The 21,252-nt window shown below is 37.9% G+C and overlaps 1 protein-coding gene across 3 annotated transcripts in view; it reads left to right on the top strand.

The window, feature by feature from the left end:
* Positions 1 to 12,596, top strand: part of RELCH (RAB11 binding and LisH domain, coiled-coil and HEAT repeat containing) — an 85,703-nt gene extending 73,107 nt beyond the window's left edge. For all 3 annotated transcript variants that reach the window (XM_090285422.1, XM_090285423.1, XM_090285421.1), the window contains 5 exons: positions 428 to 566; positions 4,674 to 4,790; positions 8,750 to 8,838; positions 11,422 to 11,492; positions 12,473 to 12,596. In XM_090285422.1, coding sequence (XP_090141548.1) covers positions 428 to 566; positions 4,674 to 4,790; positions 8,750 to 8,838; positions 11,422 to 11,492; positions 12,473 to 12,593 — 537 coding nt within the window. In that variant the 3' untranslated portion in view covers positions 12,594 to 12,596. The remainder of the gene's footprint in view (positions 1 to 427; positions 567 to 4,673; positions 4,791 to 8,749; positions 8,839 to 11,421; positions 11,493 to 12,472) is intronic.
* The last annotated feature ends 8,656 nt before the right edge of the window (positions 12,597 to 21,252 follow it).

Raw genomic sequence — 21,252 nt, 5'->3', positions numbered from 1 at the left:
AAAACATTTTAGGGAAATGTGAGTAAGATGTAAGTCATGAGTGACTCATTGCTTTTGGCAGGTGAGTAATTGGGTAACTTACGCTGTGATTGGTTTTAGAAATTATAATTTAGATACAAAACATCAGTTATCTCTTTTTTTCCTAAATATTGTGAGGTCTTTTCATTTGTTTTCATGGTTTTTCAGGTAATATTTTTTATTCTCTAAAACAAAAAAAAAAATGAGGAATTAACAAGCATAAAAATGTAAAACCTCTTCTGAGTCAAAAGACTAAATAAGTACTTACTTAATTTTGAATTTCTACTGCCGTGTTGATATACAACATTTGAATCCAGTGCTGCAAGCCATGTTCATTGTGTCCTTTCTTTTTAACATCTCCACAATTTTTAATATTCTGTGAAATGACTGTACAATGTCCAATTTCAAGTTGCTGGAAAGGGTGAAAATGCAGTTGGCTTCTTTCCTGGAAGATCCTCAGTACCAAGACCAATACTCTTTGCACACCGAGATCATAAAGACGTTTGGCAGAGTTGGACCTAACGCAGAACCACGGTTCCGAGATGAGTGTAAGTTGCGTTTTTGTACTTTTTTTCCTGAATTGTAATGTCAGATCAAAGCCAGAAGCTTCTTAGCATTCGTCACGCATTAAAGCCTCTCTCCACGTTGTCTTTCGTGTGCTAAAAGCTGGAAGTGAAACAAGCCGGTCACTGTGAATTGATCAGTATTACTATTAATAGATGGTTTCCTATACAATTTACTGATTGCTGTAACATATGAAAACTATCCATTTTTCAAGTTATTTTGAAAAGATTTCTTAATAACTGTTAATTTTAAAATACTCTGCTGCCTTATATTTAGGGCTTATTATTTAATAGTTTTAAAGAAATTGTTGTGTTTCGAGATATATTATTATGAAAAATATGCATTTCTTCCATTTAGCATGGCACTCAGCTATGATATATTATTTTAATTCACAGCTTGCTGATCTGTTCAGTGATCTCCAGGGTTATCTGCTTAAAACATTCTCTCATGTTTCTATAGTATCTCTTGACTGTAGGCCTCAACCTTTAGGACAATATATGGCATCAAAGCTTCCAGTCATTATTACCCCAAACACATGTCAGGTATCACCGCCATACTTCAGTCCTTTTCTTAGCCACTGGGCATGCTCTGAAGAGGAGCACGAGTCTGGCTTCTTAAGTCAGTTTGCCTTCTAGTACAAAACTGGATTCTCCCACAGACTGTATTGCACAGCCAGCCTGGTGCTTGTAAGGTAAGAGTCACCAACAGAAAGTCTTGTCAGGGCTTGGCCTACAGTGTCCAGCAGGTCTGTTGAGGTCATGAGCACCTACTGAGCTGCAGAAGCGCAACCGTGAGATGATTGTTCAGTGGGCAGCATGAAGAGAAAATAACATTTCATAATTAGTTAACAGAAAAAGGTTTGGTATTTTACTTAGCGATAGGAACAGTTCCCCATGATGTGACGTGAGCTTTACAGATGATTTTAGTTAAAACTCTGAATGTGCTTTGACTGACTTGGTAGAGACTGTATTTGCTCTGAAGTCAGGAGAATAAGTCTTGGCTCCCAGTTCAAGGAAGTCTAAATAAGCAGTGGGTCTTTGGTGTGTGACGTGTTATTGAGTTAATAAGTCTCTGAACAAGATCTAACCTTGGGAAGATATTCAAAAGAAAGATTTATGTGTTACAGAGAAGAAATTTTCTTTTCATAAATGAATTGAGGGTAGAAGTTTCTACTGCTTGCATAGGTGAACTAAACCTTTATCCTGAGGCCTTCTACAACTTACTGTATACCCAGCAAGTGTATCTTCTACAATCTTTTTCACATTCTGGCACAACCACACTTTTTTTTTTTTTTTTTTTTTTAAGACAAAATACAGCCCAGTCAAGTGGCTTCTCTTTCACTTTAAAACTTTGCCCAGAGAAATTTAAGGTCCAATTTTAATAAGATTAATGGTATATAAAGATAAAAGTAGAGATTGACAAGGGTGCTATATTGTTATCTGACCTGCGTTTATAAACAATTCCCTTTATAAGCTTAGAGGAAGGACATTGAATTGCTGAGTGGTAATGCCTTTCCTGGAGTGGCTTTTGGATATTTCTCTGTCTTAGAGAATACAGGACATTGGTTCTTTCCAAAGTCTTAGTTGTCTCAGGACCTAATGGTCTTGATTTTATTTTAGGGGCCATTTGTTTTATCTGGAACATGATACATACGGTTTTGTTCATTTGTTTGTTTTCAGCTTTTTACTTTAGAAAGCTCTCTGAAAACAGTCACACATAGGGGACTTGCTAACCTGGCACTTGTACATTTCAGGTTAGTTTTTCTCAAGGTTTTTTATTTCAGATCTGAGCCCATTTACAAAAAGAGAGGACAAGATTACCTTTACTTTGGCTGTTGGATCTACCCTGGAATATTTTTTTTAAGTTTACTTCTATTTTTATAAAGTCCCCTATTGATTTATCTATATTTTATTTGCAGTTTTGAATTTTTGTCCTATCTGCCATTAAAAGAAAAGTGCTCTGCAGTACCCTTATGTTATGTATTCCCTATTTTCCTTGCCCACTGGTGGTCAGCTGTAGAATTCTGCACAACTAGCTTATCAATTTTTAACCCTTTATCTCCATCTGAGGGATTAAAACGCGAATTGATAGGTATGGATGTGGTAATCCAGAACCATACATATGCAATGAAATGTTGAATTCTGGGATGAAGTTCTGCCTCTCTTTTGAGATATTGGAAGATACATATATATGTGTATATATATATATATATATATATATATATATATCTCCTCACCCAAGGATAAGCTTATTGATTTTAAACAGAGAGGAAGGGGAGAGAGAGAGAGGGACATCAATGTGAAAGGGAAACATTGATCGGTTGCCTCCCGTCCACGCCCTTACTGGGATTGAACCCACAACATTTTCGTGTACTGGGGTGATGCTCCAACTGAGCCGCCTGGCCAGGACTTTGGAAAGATTCTTAATTATAGCTTTTAGCTGGCTCTAGACTAGAGTTTAAAGTAACTTCTCTACATTTGATTTCTAGTTGAGCAATTTTAAGAGGATATTGTATAGTTTCTAAGAAAAACATTTAGGAAAGGATTACCTGTATAGTTGGTCAGAGACAGAGCAGAAGGAATAAAGAGGCCATGTGTCAATAGATAGAGAAGCGCAAGGTAAGCTTTAAAAGGTCTGGGCAGAAATGAACGAGCCATTCTTTGAGAGAGACCGCCTTAGAGCCAGCATTTTGGTGGCTGTGTTCATTAAGTGACCTCAGCCTACCAATGAATGAATTGGAGTTTAAACAATTTCATTGGGAAATCATGAATGTTTGGCACTTTTGTCTCCTAAATATTTCTAGAGCTCCTCTTAAGTACATTGTTACAATTTTTCACAAGTCAAAAAGTCCCCCCAGGCCCTGGCTGGGTAGCTCAGTTGGTTAGAGCATCATGCGGCTACACCGAGGTTGCAGGTTCGATCCCCATCAGGGAATGTACAGGGAATAACGAATGGATACACGGATGGGTGGGACAACGAATCCATGTTCCTCTTCCTCTCTCTCCCTCTCTCCCTCCCTCCCTCCTTCCCCTCCCTCCCTCCTTCCCTCCCTCCCTCTAAAATCAATTTTTTATAAGTCCCCTGAAAATGGCCATTGTCTTCCTAAGTTTTTGTGGGTCCTTTGTTGTTGTTTTTTGTTTGTTTGTTTGTTTTTGCTATTTACTAAAGTGAGCATAGAAGTTGTGTTTATAGGATCTGGTTATTGAGGAAGCAGGAGGTTTTTCTAGGCGAGATTGTGGCTTTACTGTACACAAACTCAGTGTGGGCATAGAAGAAGTCACTACAGTTGGTCAGAACTACGTGCTTATGGACGGCGCTGTGGGTTCCCCAACTAAGCAGAGAGTAGAAAGGGGCCATATGATCAGCAATTTGATCATCGAAGACCCTGGAGCCCTTTCTCCAAGGAACCCTGGTTTTAGGGGTAAAGGTATGTATTTAGAAGGCATAATCTTAGGCAGTAGGGGAGTCACCGCTACTGAGCTGGTTACTCTCTCTTGAGCCATCACTTTTATTTTAGCAGTAGGTCACCTGTATTTTTGAAATTTTACATTATTCATTGAGATATATATGATATAAGATATTGTGCCCATTAAAATCTCAACTTCCAGTGCTGTTTGACAACAGTCTTTGCTAAGAATTTGAGAAATTAAAACTAATAATAGTTTTATGAAGGTGTGAAATAATTGGATGTTGAAACAGAATAGATATACTGGTAATACTTGGTCTTTATAGAGAAACTTATTTGTAGAGATAATAACAGAAAAAGTAGGTGGTTTACATTTGTTTATTTAGTTTTCATTTTTCAAATTGGGAAACTGAATTGCAGTGAGGCCAGACCACCTACATACACCCTCATAATCGGCTGAGAAGGCCAGTGCTCGCTGTTCTCCGTCCCTCCCAAGTCCCAGTCTCCCTTTGTTCTGAAAAACGTGCGTTCTTTTTTAGGAAAAACAAGCAAGCGTAGGATGTGCCCAATCTTTTGAAAATCACCTAGAATTAAAATGAAATTTTATAAATAAAATTAAAAATGTTTTCTCAGAGTGTTGTGTGTGTGCATGTGTTGGATAACAGTGTCTTTGTTTGTTTTCCAGTTGTCATACCACACCTGCACAAGTTGGCCTTGGCGAACAACTTACAAATCGTGGATTCTAAGCGGCTGGATATTGCCACCCACCTCTTTGAAGCCTACAGTGCCCTTTCCTGCTGTTGTATCCTTGGTTGGCGAGGGTCTGTATCGACATAACCAGTTGGCAGTGAAACACCCCAGCTCTTTAAGGTTAAGAAGTAGAATGTTTTTCTTTAACTTACTTACATAAAGATTACAGAAAATTGAAAACTTGATCTGACTTGTCCCCCTCCTTATTCTAGCTGCCTTATAATTTCACAAGATATTTAAGTCCTCTGGGCTTATATATTATAGTTTTAAAAATACTGACGAAAGTTTTATTTTTGTTGATCGGCTATATAAGTGAGCAAGAAATGAATTAGAGCCAAGGCTTCCGTTCATCAAAAGGAAGTCTCGTATGCGTCCCGGCGCAGGGCTTTTCAGTGCATGTCGAGGCGTCTGTGTCCGGGGCGCACAGCGAACACCTCCCGAGAGGTACCACTCATTGGGAAAGTACGCACGGCTGCGGCTGATCGTCTCCAGGGACGGCAGAAGTGGGGGAAGCCTCAGGGATCAGCCTGCCTGTGTCAGCCACTGCCTGTTAGAAATGATTAAAATGAAGTTTACACTAGTGACTTCTGTTCCTTATAATTAAAAAGCAAAACTGTGACTACGACAGAGAACTTCCGCTGTCCTCTCAAATGCTCTCTTTACCGTGATAGGTCTAGTAAAATAAAACAAAGAAGGAAGTAAAGGTAAAAATGAGCCAAGTGAACTCCAGCTTCTTGGCTCTCCCCCTGAAAGGCAGGTGAGTTCAAGGAACGGGAAATAAGGGGTGGAGAAAAGGAGGGAAAGAAAGGCTGTAAAAGTGCGTGCTGGGCTCCATGAGCAGGGGACTTGATTATGATAAAAAGGAATGGCAGTAGAGAGAGGTTTCTAGTGACTCACAGGAGCAAGGAGAGGACAAAGGAAGTTGCAGGATTAAAATTTATGGTTTCCTATTGTTATCTACCAGTCTGAAGTAATAAAGTGAAGAGATAATTTCAAATAAGACAACTACATTCCAAAATACCCCTGAAACTTATTGGCGCTGGGTTCTTGAATGGAATCTTCCAATGGGAGGCTAGCTTTGTTCAGAATAAATCAAATGGATCATCAAGTCGAGACTTAGAGCTATTTGCTAAGGAGCTACTTGTACTTTTGGAAATGTTGTAACTTTAAGTTCGGTGTGTGATCGAGAGCGTTTTACTCTTGGAATCTACTACAAATTATGCATCTGGATGGTATAAGCCATGTTTTTTATAACATAGGTTATAAAGTGGGAAGAGATACCGTAGTTTGATAATTTTGTGCCTCAGCTTATCCATTAGTCTGTCTTCTAAGTTTAATTCCACTGAAAGGAGAACTTCCCATTCTTCATTTATCTTGTTGGCATTTTCAACTTATTAAAGATAGTGGAAGCCAAAAGAGGAAGCGACATCCTGAATTAGCAAGGAAGGACTCTTTAGTAATGGAGAGGTGGCGGGACACTTACAAGCAAGTGCTAATGGCATGCCAGAGTTTGCATTTCAAAGAAAAAAAATAATTGGTATGTTTGTACCTGTTCCCTAGACTTTGTAAAAGTAGATGTTTAAAAACTGAAGCAATGTCATGGACATTCTTCAATAGCAGAGAGTTTCTAAAGGAATATATGCCTCAAGGAAAATGGAAAAGTCAAAAATCAAAAAATTTTAGCTCTGTAAAGCTAAATTGTCCAAGTGGTCAAGGCAGTGGCTTCTAAAGAGCGCGGGTGTCTGCAAAGAGGAAGTATTACTGTGGTTTAAGTCTGCACAGAGGAGGACTAGAGTAAATACGGTGGAGTCTGTCCACCAGTGCAGGAAGGGGAAGGACCTCTTCACAATACCCTGGTCAAGTGTAAAAGCCTAGTTCTGCATGAGTCAGAGCTCGTACTGGTGTCAGCAGGCCGGTGTGGCCACTAACAAAAGCACATTGTCCAAATCTCTTCCGCTGTTCCCTTGCCTTCTGAGCCAACAGAACACACGAGTGTTCCTTTCCACACTGACACGGTATTTTAACAAGGACAGAGAAACAGCAGTGTTTAACATTCAGCATAGTAGTAAATCAAGAAATCCTATTTTTAAAATGTTTGAAAAAATTTAGAAACATTTAACCTAGTGAAGAGATGGCTTGGGGATGAAAAGACAATTTAAAAAGTATTTTAACGGTTGTTATTACAGAAGAAAGGTTTGGTAGACTAGAAGAACTTTCTAATTGAGCTGTGTAAACATGCAATGATCTCGCTTATGAAACTTTGAATGTTCTGTCATCGTTAGCAGTCAGAGGCTCTGTGACCATCGTTCGTGGACGAGATAGACATGACTCCTGATAGGAGCTAGAGCTAAATGACCTCAAAGTCTTCAGCCCTTAAGGAAGATTTTTTGATTCCATGGGGAAAAGGTAGAATGAAACAGCGAGTTAAAAAAGAGGAAGAGAGTGAACTTCTTACCTGCAAATACAGCCACCTTCAGCTTCGTAGTCCAGGCACGTACTTCTAGGTGACAGGCTTAACTACTAATTCAAAGGCCACTGACACATATGTCTTGGTGGTACCTTCCTCATACCTGGAAAACAAGACTCCATGACCATTAGGTCGCAGCCCTCTCTGTAGGGGTTTGGTTTTTAAGTCATTCATTATATATCGAAACCTTGTTTAAAAACAATTTCTATGTATAACTATTTTTAAGACCGTAATTGTATAATATATATAAAATACTGATGTTTTATTTTTACTTAATGAAATTCATTATTTTTTTTTTCCAAAAAGACTGATTTACTCATCTTTATAAGGGAACTCATTTACTGGCATTTTTCACTTTTAATATTGGTATAACATTAAAAGGAACTATTAAAAAACTGTTAAGGCTTTATTTATTTAGTTATTTATTTATTTATTTACTTTAGAGAGAGGGGAATGAAGGGAGAGAGGGACAGAAACATCCGTGTGGGAGAGAAACATCAATCTGTTGCGGCTCGCACGCCCCCAGTAGGGGGCCTGGCCTGCAACCCAGGCGTGTGCCCTGACTGGGAATCAGTTGGCGGCCCCATGCCCAATCCACTGAGCCACACCAGTCAGAACTAAAAAATCTATTTTTAAATAGCTTATAACTACGGTATGGTGAGAATATGTCAGAATTGATGTGAATAAGCAAGGGGAATTGTTTTCTTGAAAATTGCATGTGCTTTCCTGATTCCTTTGAATGTCAAAATAATAAACTGAACAAAATCTCAAAGATGACCAGGAAATGTACCAATATTATGGTAAAAGCTCTCTTACCCGATTCAATTAGGACCAGTAGTAGATCATCTTAATAGGATTGTTAAAGCAAGAATTCAGAGAATGTTATATGCCAAAGATAACTTATTTTAGCTTGAAATACATATGTCTTTTCCTTTTTCCAATCTTTTGATGTAGGACTGAGGCATTTCTTTCGAGTCTACTGACTATATCTAAGCATCATATTTCTTAGACCACATCTATAATGTAATTATATATGATTTTCAGCTTCAGTTTATTTTTAAAGGGAGCATGAAACATTTCTGACACTGGATATAGAGTTTTTTGTAGCTTTATATATTTTTACTAATCTTTTACAGTCATCTCATACATATGTAACTAAACAGCAGTGTTTTAAGCAATTGGCCTTCATTGAGTTTTTCTAAGGCTTTCGTGTAATTGTCATGGAAACATCAATTCCCTTTTTATATTCACTTCAGTCATTTAAACATCAGTTAACTCACATGATTTGATTTTCACATTCCTTATTTCATATGTGCATAAAACATGTAATTACATAATGTTACAATAATGAATACCACTGACAAAGAGATTTGGGGGAACAAGTAACCCCACAAGTGAGACCCACGCGTGAGGAAGCCTGTTTACTCCAGGCTGTCTGCGTGCCGTGGGCATTACTTACGGGAGCTGCTTTTAGATGAGTCTGCTGTTCTGTTGGACACACCAGTTGGGGTGTTTTTTAATTCCCTTAACTCTGCTGTCTCAAGTCATTTCAGAGGATTTAATGGTTAATCACTTCCTGCCCGGACTCCGATGTTTACGGACAGACATGGAACATCTCTCTCCAGAGCACGAGGTGAGCAGCTGTGGCGAGGAGGCCACTGTGATTATCAGTGGCTTGTTCCTGTTTCATTCTCTAAAGTAGGGATAACTTACTCTCCTTCACTGAATATAATTAGAACTTAATAAGATCATGTACATGAAATACTTTTCCTCTGTAAAATGCTATACAATGTTATCTCTGACCATCCGCTTTCTTAGCAGATAGATTTCTATTTTCTGTCTCCTTCTCCTTAGAACTCCTTCATTCTATTTGTCTTCCTGTTTCCTCCAAACCCTGTTCATCATTTATTTCTTATTCTGTATCTTCAACATGTCTTTCTACAGCTTTTTTTAAGTCTATTAAATAATTGACACTCCCCTCTAAAACTTTTGGCATTGATTATTTCCCAGAGACATTATGTCCTATACAGCGATCCCTCACTTATCGCGGGTATTATGTTCTAGACCCCCCTGCGATAGGTGAAAATCCACGAAGTAGGAACCTTACATTTATTTTGGTATTTACTGTACAGTACCGCCAAATCCCATGATATAGCGAAAAGTCCGCGATAAATAATTAAATATAATATTTTTTAAAATCCTGTGATACAGTGAGGCTACGATAAGTGAACCGTGATATAGAGACCGACTTCTGTACTTTTAAAATGTTTGAAGTTCTGTTTTTACCCCCCAAAAATTCCTTATTCCATCTAGGATTGGTGTGAGATAGTGCTCCAATTACATTCTTTTCTCTGTGGATAAGCAGTTGTCACGTTATTGTTTACTGAACAGTTCGTCATGTCTGTACTGATGGGCAGTGCCTCCTCCATCACACGTGGAGTTGCCATGTGTGCAGTGTCTGTTACGAGGGAACGTTCTTGGCCATGGCCTCATGCTCAGTTACTGAAATGGTGACACATGGTCTTCATACAGTGGCCTTGTTCAGAAGTCCTGCAGTCCAGTAGGGCAGGTGCAGCACTGCACTGTAGCCTTTTTCTAGAACTGTTCACAGCCCTTAGCTTTTTCATGTAAACTTTATCATTATCTTATCAGGTTCCAAAAAATTTCATTCAGATTCTTACTGAAATTGAATTGATTCTATAAATTAATTGGGGAGACATTATCTCCATGATTTTAAGTCTTCCTGTACAGAACATGCTATCTCTTATACATATTTAGATCTCTTTCAATAAAGTTTTATCATTTCATCTGAGAAAATGTGACAACTTGCATTTATAATGTTATAATGCTTTTTTAGGATTATATTTTTTAACCCTTTATTGTTATATAGAAATACATATAACTTTTATATGTTGAACTTATATCTGACCAACTTGAGGAACTTTATTATTCTGATAAAATGTCTCTGGATTTTTTGTTGTTGTCTATTTTATATAGAGAACAGTCATGTGCAAACTATTTTACGGTAGTTTTTCCTTTTATATTGCTGTAGGGTCTGTATTGCTGCCTTTTTCACTTCTGATATTATTACTTGTTTCTTGCTTTCTTTTTAAAATAGTTTTGATAGGGATTTATTGATTTCATTAATCTTTTCTAATATTGAACTTTTTGGCTGTAGATTTTTCTCTATTTTCTGTTTCATTAATATCTATTTTCATCTATTTCTTTTTGCTTTCTTTAGGCTTAACTTTTTAATATTTTTCTAATTTCTTAAGGAAGAAGCTTAGATTTACTTTTAACTTTTCTTATTTATTTACTTTTTTTTAACTTATTTACTTTTTTAACTTTTATTTCTAACACATGGATTTAAGTCTGTTCAGAAAATCTTAATGTAAATTGAAACATTCTTCACCTTGGCCTGCTAGAACCCTTGTTTTACTCAGTGTTCTCCGCAAAGCCCTCCTCACCTTCTGATATACAACCTAATATATCTGTTCTTCTGTGCCTGTTGTCGAGAACATAGGAACATATATTCACCAGGAAGGAGTGTCGTTTGTTTTACCTGCTGCATTCTCTGAGGTTTAAAAAGTGCCTGGCACATATAGGTGACAAATATTTGTTGTTTAGTGACTTCTGTGCCCAGACAAAGGCCAGGCATCTTCAGGAATGCCATTTGTTCCTAGTCTGGTTGCTGGCAATAGGAACAGCAGCTTCTTAGAGCCCTCTGCCCTTTCAAACACTTAGTCTCCCTGCAAAAATGATGTTGACTCTGAGATGCCCAACATATAGTATATCTGACTACACCTGGTCTCTGCTGGAAACATTAAAATCGCACACCTTGCTTTTTGCAACCTGGAAGTAGCAAACATATATGGGACAGAACAGGTTTTACTGAGAAAATGTGTGTGTGGCCATGGTATGTTTATATGTTATATGTATAGATGTGTACAAATGTAACTTTTAACATTAGATGTTGGGGAAAACTAAGGGACAATGGGAATCAGATTTAGAAGGAAGTTTAGTGAAAATCAAAACACTGTTTCTGCACCTGATCTAGTAATCTAAGGTGAATTCCTTTAACGAAGTAACTGTCAAAACTTTACATTTTTAATTAACATATTAGCTTATAGAAGTATTAAAAATTAAGTTAAAAACTTTAAATTATAGCATTTCACTCTGTTAACTGTATTTCACTAAAGTTATTTTTTTTAATCAGGTTATTTTAAGTTCCATGATAAAAGAATGTGAACAGAAAGTAGAGAATAAGACTGTCCAAGAGCCTCAAGGGTAAGACATTAATTCTTTTTTAAAACTTCAGGTTAATTTAATTTCTCTAATTTTTTTGTACGTGGTAATGGTGTTTTATTTTGTGTGATTTTGTAGTCATTTATCTGGAAGACAAGAAGATTCTTTAAATTAGCGGTTCTCAAATGCTAGTCCATAAGCCACCTGCATCAGAATTATCTGGGGCTTTTAAAATTTAGACCTCTCCCCTCTTCTCTGTGCCTGCCTCTCAACATTCTGATTCAGCCTGGAGCTCTGTGTTTAAAAGCTTCCAAAGAGGGTACGATACGGACTGGATTTGGAAATCACTGGAATCTGTGACAGGAGTTTGGAAACTGTAACTTGGTGCACAACACAAAGGACTGTAAACTTGTGCATGTTTTAGCCACGCACTTCTAACCAAACTAGTCAGAATTTAGAGAGCTAATGAAGTTAAAGCTTAAGCTGCAGAACAGTGAGGTTGGGTGTTGAGGAGAGGAAGCAATTTGCAAATAGCTGTGTGTACTCTTAGCTCTGGCTGAGGTAACCTTGAGCAGTTAATCTTAAATGGATGCAATTACATAAAAAGCTCAAAGGTGCTTCCTTTATAAAACCGACTGCCAGGAATAAATGTCTTGTGCTATCAGGCTAGGTACACACGCACACACGCACACACAGCAGACAGCCCAGTGAGTTAGGTAATAGAATTACTTTCATTTTATAGATGAGGATTATATTATAGATAAGATTAAGTGACGTACCCACGGTCACACAGCTGGTAAATGACAGAGCCAAGATTCAGTCTCCTTCCTGACTTGCTGCTGCCCACTACCCAGTACTGCTTCCTTTCGTGCAGAGGGGGAACATGGAAGCTCCTGGCCTCGTGGGGTGCGTTAGTCTCCCTTTCGTGGTAACAGGTCAGAATGTATTTACTGAAGAAATGAAAAAATGGGTATTTTAGTTTTTTAAATTGCTTCACGTGAATTTTAAAATTTCTCCTCCAGCTCAATGTCGATTGCGGCCAGCTTAGTGAGCGAAGACACAAAGACCAAGTTTTTGAACAAGATGGGCCAGCTGACGACGTCAGGCGCCATGCTCGCCAACGTGTTTCAGAGGAAGAAGTAGCGGCAGGGGCGTGGCCCCGGAGACACTACGATGGACCTCAAGCAGACCGGTTCCTTGTACTTGAAGTACTTGCCTTTTTTATTTCTTTGTTTCATGTGCTTGAATTATAATTTTATCCTAACCTCCAAAGACATTTGCACTGCTTTTGATTATTGCTGTATATCTGGTAATTTTGGAGTAATAACTGTGGTGATAGGAGGAGTTCATAGTCTGTACCAAGTAAGTCCCTCTTCTATGTCCTTGTCTTTCAGAATATTTTTTTATATAAATATATATATAGCGAAGAGGTTTTTTTTTTTGATGGGATAATAGCAAATATCTGTATTATACACTAAGCTATTACAATGGTACTTAAAATAATGTAAATTTGAAGTCATTGTTATAAAGTAATAAAAGTGGAGATTACTTAAGTATTTAAATTATGAAAGAATAATACAGACTTTTTATTGTTTCTTAACTGACTGAAAAGAGCCACCAGCATTACTCTGTGCCTTTTGGACTTCAGCTTGTGTCTGTGGGAACTGTGTGCGTTCCGTTCACACGGTACCTGTCGTGCTGTGATGAACTGGAATTACACACCCTACAGTAAGTAGATAATATTGAAAATGTCAACCTTTCAGCGCTCTCATGAGTATTCTGTAAGTGCTATTTAAGCCTCCCCAGCACTCCCATGCACCCAGCGGACTTACCTGAGGAAAGACAGCACAGAAACACGGGAGTGGTGCCCCAGGGGAGTCTTCAAACCACTGTGTATTCGATCCAAATAGTCAAAAAGAAATGTGAGTGAGAAGAGCTAATAATTGTGGAAACTTTTTCCACAGTGAAATGCAAAAGAAAATATGGTTCGAATCTGAAATTTAACATTTGTGTAAAACATTTATTCAAGATATTTTCCGACAGTTTCCATTTTGGAGATTATCTTTCCTTCTGCATGTTCCAGAGAAGTACCTGTAGGTTAAGGACATGTGGGGGCTGCTCTTTTCCCTCTAAACTCACAGTGACCTTGGCTAAGTCACTGCTGGTTAGCTGACACCTCGGCCCTTCAAGCTGGTGACTGTTCTTGTGTTTGACACAGATTACAGAGTCTGAAGTCAGCACCCAGGGCCGGTGGGGTTTGACCGTTGCCTGTAGAGGAACGCACCTTGAACTAGAAAAGGGTGGAACTGGACATAGAAGGGGGGCGGGTGACTGGCCTGAGGGGCTAATGTGAGGCCTTCTTGGAAAAGTGAATATTTTAGTAAAGAACTCTCGTTTGGGCACAGTTGATGCACATCAGTGATTCTTACGTTTGCTGTATAAACGCGTTTCGTATACTTGGAACATAACTGGGTCCCATTCACGTCCTGAGAAAGCTACCTTTTCACACGTTTCAAGCTTATAAAATAAGTTGCCATAGGCAAAGCCATTTAAAAAGTTCATTCCGAAATTATTTCTTGTCCCTACAGTAAAATAATTGTTAACGAACTAGTCTTTCTGAAAACTATTGAATTCTAGGCATTCCTGAGAAAGTGGAAGTGGCTACCTTTCATGTCAAAAATGTTGATCTACTATAAATAAAATGTTTTTGCATACTTGTTTTGGTTTTGTTTTTGGCTGTGTGTACTTATTTTCATTTTGAAATGCTTTACCTATATCCAAGCAAAAGGAAATGAGAAAGCATATATTCATTAAATTGTATTAATATTCTATTTTAGGAATATAATCTATGTGAATTACTTATTTTAATTTACTTTTACTAACGAAAGATTGTTGCTATAAAATTAATACAGTTTCAGAGACGATTTAAAGGAAAGTGATTAAATTCTCATTTGCTTTGAACTATAGTAGAAGTATGCTTGTTACCAGGTATATAACTATAATTATTGTGATAATTTTTATTAATTTTTGAATCCATTTATCTAATTAATTGCTAATGGTTTTTTAAAAGTCAACAGCTAGAGAGATATATAATATCTAAATGTCAATAAGACCACATTTATTTTCATTTTGATTTTTATACTAAAATATGGATTCTTTCTTTTAACCCTCACCTAAGGATATGTATTTAGAGAGAGAGGAAAAAAACAATCAATATGAGAGAGAAACATCAATCGGTTGCCTCTCGTACTTGCCCCAACCAGGGATCAAACCCCTACCTGGGTATGTGCCCTGACTGAGAGTTGAACCCTCAACCTTTGGATGTATGGGACAATGCTCCAATCAACTGATCAACTGAGCTTACCTGGCCAGGGCCAAGAAAAGTCTTTAAATAAAAATTTCTTTTCACTATAAACCAATCTTATACACCATAGTTAATATAAACTTAACGCAATGTAATCCAGTATATTTATCTCAGTTAGATCATTACATAGATTCCTTGATGTGTATAAACTGGCATTTCATGCTGTATATTTTAGATATTAAATTTTTTGCCAGTGATGTTATTTACGGTTATTTGTTGATAGCAAAGTAAAAATTTTAACAAACTACTGTCCTGTTGGAAAGGTAACCATCTCTTGAACTGTTAGTATTTATAACCATAGGTATTTTTAGGATATGCATTTTCAGGGAAACTGAAAATATTATATATTTCTCTATATAAAATATACATTGTTAAGTAATATAAATCTAATTGACTTTTTTGTTTCTTAGGTGCTTTATCTTTAGTTCTGATAATTCCTTGACAATTTTTAAATATTTAGCTTTCTCTGTTCATAAGCCTTCATGTCACGTATTAAATATTGAACCTTCGGTGAATACTTTCCATAATGTAAATCATTTTATAATTTATTTTTATATGGGTTTTACAAATATAATCACCTTTCTAACAAATTATTTTGTATTACCATCAGAGTGCATGGAAAAAATCACATGTTCTCTGTTCCTCACAGGAGTTGATGAAAATCACGTAATAGTAAATTTGAAGGTGTTTTAGCATTTAGAAAGTATTATGGAAGTTCAAAGTGAAATTAAAATGTTTAAATCACTGACTAGCTAAAGCATGGATAGCTGGGTGACCCCACTCCATTTTCGTTTTCTAGTAATTGAGGAGTTAAGCCAGCCAGGCATGAGTTACCCAAGACTGCAGTAGAAGGCAGTCAAGTGAGAGTGGGCGGGGATGCAGCATCAGCCTTCCAGGCGGGAACTGGCAGGGAAATCCTTGAGGAGGCAGCGGGGTGGGCAGGGGGAGATTCAGAGCTCAGCGTAGGAAGTGGACTCCTTTGTCGTCGGGGAGAAAGCAGAGAATAGATACGTTTGGAGGTAAATTGGTAGATTTAGTGGTGGGAAGATCAGGGGGTTTCCATTTCATTTCTTCTACATTTTCTCAGTATGAAGCAAAGACATGAACTTGGCTGGCCTATAGAAAGTATTGGAGGTCTGAAGAGAAAGAAGGTAAATGTGGTTGCCTTCAGGAATGGCAGAGGGAATTATCGAGGGAACTGTAGGATTGCCACGCAATTTGGAAAGCCCACTCGGAAATAGTAATTATGAATTTAGAGAGAGCCAGTGAACATGACTTTTTCTTCCTCCAGCTAGGACCAGCTATTGCAGAACAGATGGGAAGTATACGGAGAATGGAGTATAACCAGGGCTGGGATTTTTCCCAGATGCTTAAGAGGCGGAGAAAGGACAAGGACATTCAAGCTACTAGCAAAGGAGTGATTACAGTGATGGGCCATGGAATCCAAACTGGGCAAGAGGAGAAAGGTGTTGAGGTGAGGGGGGAATACTGTAGTCAGAGGGATGTTTGGTGAGAATATTTAAGTCAGTGAATTGGAAAGATACTTCCTGTGGGAGTAGAAGTGAAAAGCAAGTAAGATACCTGTTCTACCTGCAGGCTGAAGGTACAGAGGTTTGTGAGAATAAAACTAAAATCCTCCACTTAAGAGCTTAGCAGGGAAGGCAGTGTGTTAGGGGTGGCCAGGGTTCAGTGAGTGTGAGGTGGGGAACAGGCCCTTTAGAGAAAAGGTTAGGGGTGGATGAAATGCCTGAAGACCAGCGGTTCTCAACCTGTGGGTCGTGACCCCTTTGGGGGGTCAAACGACCCTTTCACAGGGGTCACCTAAGACCATCGGAAAACATATATAATTACATATTGTTTTTGTGATGAATCACTATGCTTTAATTATGTTCAATTTGTAACAATGAAAATACATCCTGCATATCAGATATTTACATTACGATTCATAACAGTAGCAAAATTACAGTTATGAAGTAGCAACAAAAATAACTTTATGATTGGGGGTCACCACAGCATGAGGAACTGTATTAAAGGGTCGTGGCATTAGGAAGGCTGAGAACCGCTGCTGAAGGCAGACCATGAGTTCCCACGGGCCAGTGGCTGGGGAGGAGGCCTGAAGGGTTAAGTCACATGAAGGAATGATCAGAGGAGCTCAGGGGCAGGAGCTCGAGTCGAAAGAGCTTGGGTTCCTGGTGTACGAGGTGAAGAATTGCAGTAATGGCACCAGGCTGATCCTCTCGGAGAAAGTGGGTGCTTCTCTAAGCTCGAGGTATAGGATTTATTAGGCATCTGTTCTCTGCACATCAAGGTCTTCCTGATCTTAGTGGGAAAGTTTCAAGTTCCTCACAAGTATGATTTTAGCTGGAGGGTTTCTGTGTAGGTATTCCTTACCAAGTGGAAGACGTTGCTCTCTCTTCCTGGTTAACCGAGAGTTTTTATCATGAATGGGTGTTGGCTTTTGTCACATGCTTTTTCTGCATCTATTGATGTGGCCCTGATTTTTCCTCTTTAGCCCGTTAGTGTATTACATTAATTGACTTGTGAATGCTCCACAAGCCTCCCAGACCTATAGGAGAAACCCACTCGGTCATGTGTATGATTCTTCCTGTACCCGGTTGGACTCCAGTTGCTGTTGTTCTGTTGAGGATTTTTACATCTGTGTTCATGAGAAACATTGATCTCTAGTTTGCTCTAATGTCTTTGTTTCGTTTGGTAGCAGGATAACGAACCCTCCAGTAGAATACGTTCTCTGACCACAGTGAAAGGACAAAAATGACAAGAAGGTGACTAGAAAGTAAAATATGTTGGAAATGAAGCAGTGTGCTTCTAAAAGAAACCACCCATCACGGAAGAAATGACACCAAAAATTAGAAAACATTTTTATCAATAAAACTTCAGAAGTTTCAAAACCTGTCAGATGAATCTAAAGCCATATTTAGTGGGAGCTATACAGACAAGTTCAGCGTACAGATTAGAAAGAAAGGCTATGGTCAATTATATAATGTTCATTTCAAGAAGTTTGAAAAGAACCACAAAGGAAGCAGAAAAAGCAGTGAGATCAGAAATTGATAGGAAACGGAACATACACTAGAGAAGATCAAGAAAGGAAAATTTTGATTCTAATAAATTGAACTAATAAACTTGCTTAAACCCCGGTAAGACCAAGAAAAAGAGAAGGCATACATTACTGATGTTAGAAATAAAAAATAAGAAGCCTTTACAAACCCTGTGACATTAAAAATATGGGATATAGTGAGTGACTGTACCAATAAAGTTTAGATGGCATGGATATAGTCCTATTTTAAAAAAAGAAATACCAAAACCAACATGAGAAACAAATAAATCTCAGTGGTTCTGTGTTGGACAAATTGAACTTGTAATTTAAAATCATGCCACAAAGAAACCCCAGTGCCCAGATGGCCTCATCTGTGAAATCCGCCGAGTAGCAGCCCTTGCCATATATTTCAGTCTTGCCCAGAAAAACTTTAACACCAAATAACAGGACCCAGTTCAGAAAAGTAAATGAACATAGATGTGGAAACGCAAACAAAATGTTAGCAATCTTAATCCACAAGCAGAAGGTAACCCTGATACCCTTCTAAGGAAGGTAAGACGTTAGGTCAGTTGTGATACATTAATAAAATGAAACACTGTTCAGTGACGACATGGATGACTCTCACAAATCTTGAAAAAAAGCCATACACAAAATAATACATGCTCCAGGGTAGACTCCATTTACATCGAGTCCAAAAGCAAAATGACCGATGGTGCTGTAATTAAATCTATCAAGAAGGATGAAAGGGAGGGACGAGAAGAGAGGATAAGGGGACTTTTGAGGTGTGGGTAATGTTCTCCTTCATGATTTGGTGCTGGCTACATGTATGTTTTCATTTTATGGTAATTCATCAAGCTGTACACTTGAAGTTATACTTCCATAAAAATATTTTCAAAAGAAATCACTATCTTAATCTGAACAGCAGCTGCAGGCTGCTGAGGCCAGTTTGCACCCGGCTGGCCTGAAAGTGACATGGCCATCGCATGGGATGATACTTGTTTCACGGTTCAGAAATTCATTTTGAATACTGAATCTGTAGAACTAAAAATGTTCTTGTCTATCAAAGCAAGTAAGATAGGTTTCCATGTTTACAGTTCAAACGGTGTCATAAGTTTTCATATTCCTTTTGGGTGTCATTATGGAACAGTATTGAAACCTTAATTTCTGTCTGGATGAACACTGGTTTATCAATGCTTTTGTTTAAAATGTAGTTTATAGGGCAAGATGAGGGGAAGAGCTAAACATAAAAGAGTAGGTGATAAAGAAACATTGTATTTATTAGTAAATTTTCACTGAAAGAGCTATAAAGTCTTAGGTTCACTTAAAAACTTCACATTTTTAGGTATGCTCTTTAACTCTGTGCCCAGTGACAATAACTATTCTTATATCGCTCTGGAAAAAAAGTTACATAAACTGATTGAGTCTCATGCTTCCTGACATAAGCATGTCATTAATGAGATCATGCCTTTGCTTTGGGTGCTTAAATGAAGACTGTTAAAATGTAGTATAATACAAACCCTTCACTAGAATCAAAAATAAATGCCACATTTTTATTTTACCTTTTAATTCTGAAAACTTGTGTTTCTGCACAAGAGGGGAGTAGTGGGGATTTCCAAGGTGAGGTGCACACCATTCATATAAAAGTTTTTCAATAAACCTGTAATTCCTGTGTTTGTGCAATGCTTTGTTTTCACCCAGTACCAATAATTCATTGTCAGCTGAATACTTTTAGGAAACTGGAAACTTTTAACTTTAACAAATACTATTGTTTGAAATGTATTTTACAGTTACTGCATATAACCAAACCTAATTAAATATGTGCTTATAAATATGGCTGGTTTTTTAATCATAAGTAACATGTAAACTAGTGTCTCTGAATGATGGGAAACCCCTTTAGCTGTGATGTGTTCCATCTTTCACTTCATCGTGAAAAACTAATTTAATCTTTTAAAGTTTAGCTTTTTTTAATAAGCAGATATAGTATGTTAGCATGGGCGTTCTATTTCTCAAAGTACTTCTAAAACCAGCACACTCACCTCTGGGGCTTTCCAAGCAGAAGTTTTAAATCCCCTGATCTTTTTTTAACAAAGAAGAGGGTAATGTTGGAAATGTGCCAGGAGTAAGCCGTGGTATTTTCACGGAGTCCACGGTGAAAGTCCACTTCCTTTTAGCAAAGGCATGGTCTCATCCAGCTTTCAAGCAGCTGCTTCTCCACATTCAAGGTAACAATAGGCCAGATCACTAAATATTCCTTCCTCTGTACTTAGAAGTGTTCCTTTACTTGCTTCATTTAGAGTTTTACCCTCTGCTTACTGTACACAACTGTCAGTTAAAATGCAAAAGTACTTTTTCCTTGATGTAAATTAAATTCAGAAACGTCAAAAGTAAAAATCAGTAGTTTCTCCTTTCCCTTCTGCAACTCTCCTGATATTAAAATTTTTCGTGCTTAGTGAGGCGAGACTTAACTGCAAAGTCAGACAGCCAGGGTCTGAATCCCAGCTCTGCCACTGCTGGCAAGTGACCCTGGGCAAGTCACTGACCGCTCTGCCTCAGTTTCTTCAAATATAAAATGGGACTGATAAATAGGATACCCTACAAGGCCATTGTAAAGATTAAATGAATAGTAGAGTTTACCATTATTGTCTTTTCAGAAATTTATATCTATGATTGTTCTTTACAAATGTGAGATGATATTCTGTTACTTCTTTTACTCAAAATACAGGGTTGGTCAAAAGTAGCTTTACAGTTGTGAGTATGTGAAAGTTTATTCTTGTATTACTACTGATTAATTAATTGTATTATTTATTTGTATTCTTTGTCTTGTTACTATTATTTCATATCCTCACTTATGATTTATCTTTTAGGTAATGATGGCTTGTAATTGAACCTACTTCTGCCCACCACATCTTTCCCAAACTACTTAATCTTCTCAAATGGCTGCATTATAGTCTATATTAATGATGGATCACAATTTTTCTGCCATCTCTATATTAACAAACATTCATATTTTTCTTTCTGTGGTTTTCCAAAAATGCCTTATACTGAGAATCACGCCTCTAGAGATGGATGGACTTCTGACCAAAACAGGCGTAGGTAGACACACTTTGCCTCCTTGCACAACCATAAGAAGGAACACAACTAACCTCAAAACAAAAAACTACCAGAACTGCCAGAAAACCGAGCTGTATGGAAGTTCCACAACCAAGGCTTTAAAGAAGAAATATCCAGATGGGTAGGAGGGGTGGAGAGGACCCAGTTTGGCAGGCAGGCGGTGGAAGCAAGGGAGCAGCAGCAGCTGGCAGAATGAGTGGTCTCATGTTCGCGTGGCAGATAAAAGCCCGGAGGGACACCTGGGAAGCAATCCCAGCCCTAGGCCAGACCTT

Source organism: Furipterus horrens, unplaced genomic scaffold, assembly GCF_987537825.1.
Source record: "Furipterus horrens unplaced genomic scaffold, mFurHor1.1.pri manual_scaffold_8, whole genome shotgun sequence".
Classification (NCBI taxonomy): domain Eukaryota; kingdom Metazoa; phylum Chordata; class Mammalia; order Chiroptera; family Furipteridae; genus Furipterus; species Furipterus horrens.
This window is presented reverse-complemented; position numbering and strand designations above follow the sequence as displayed.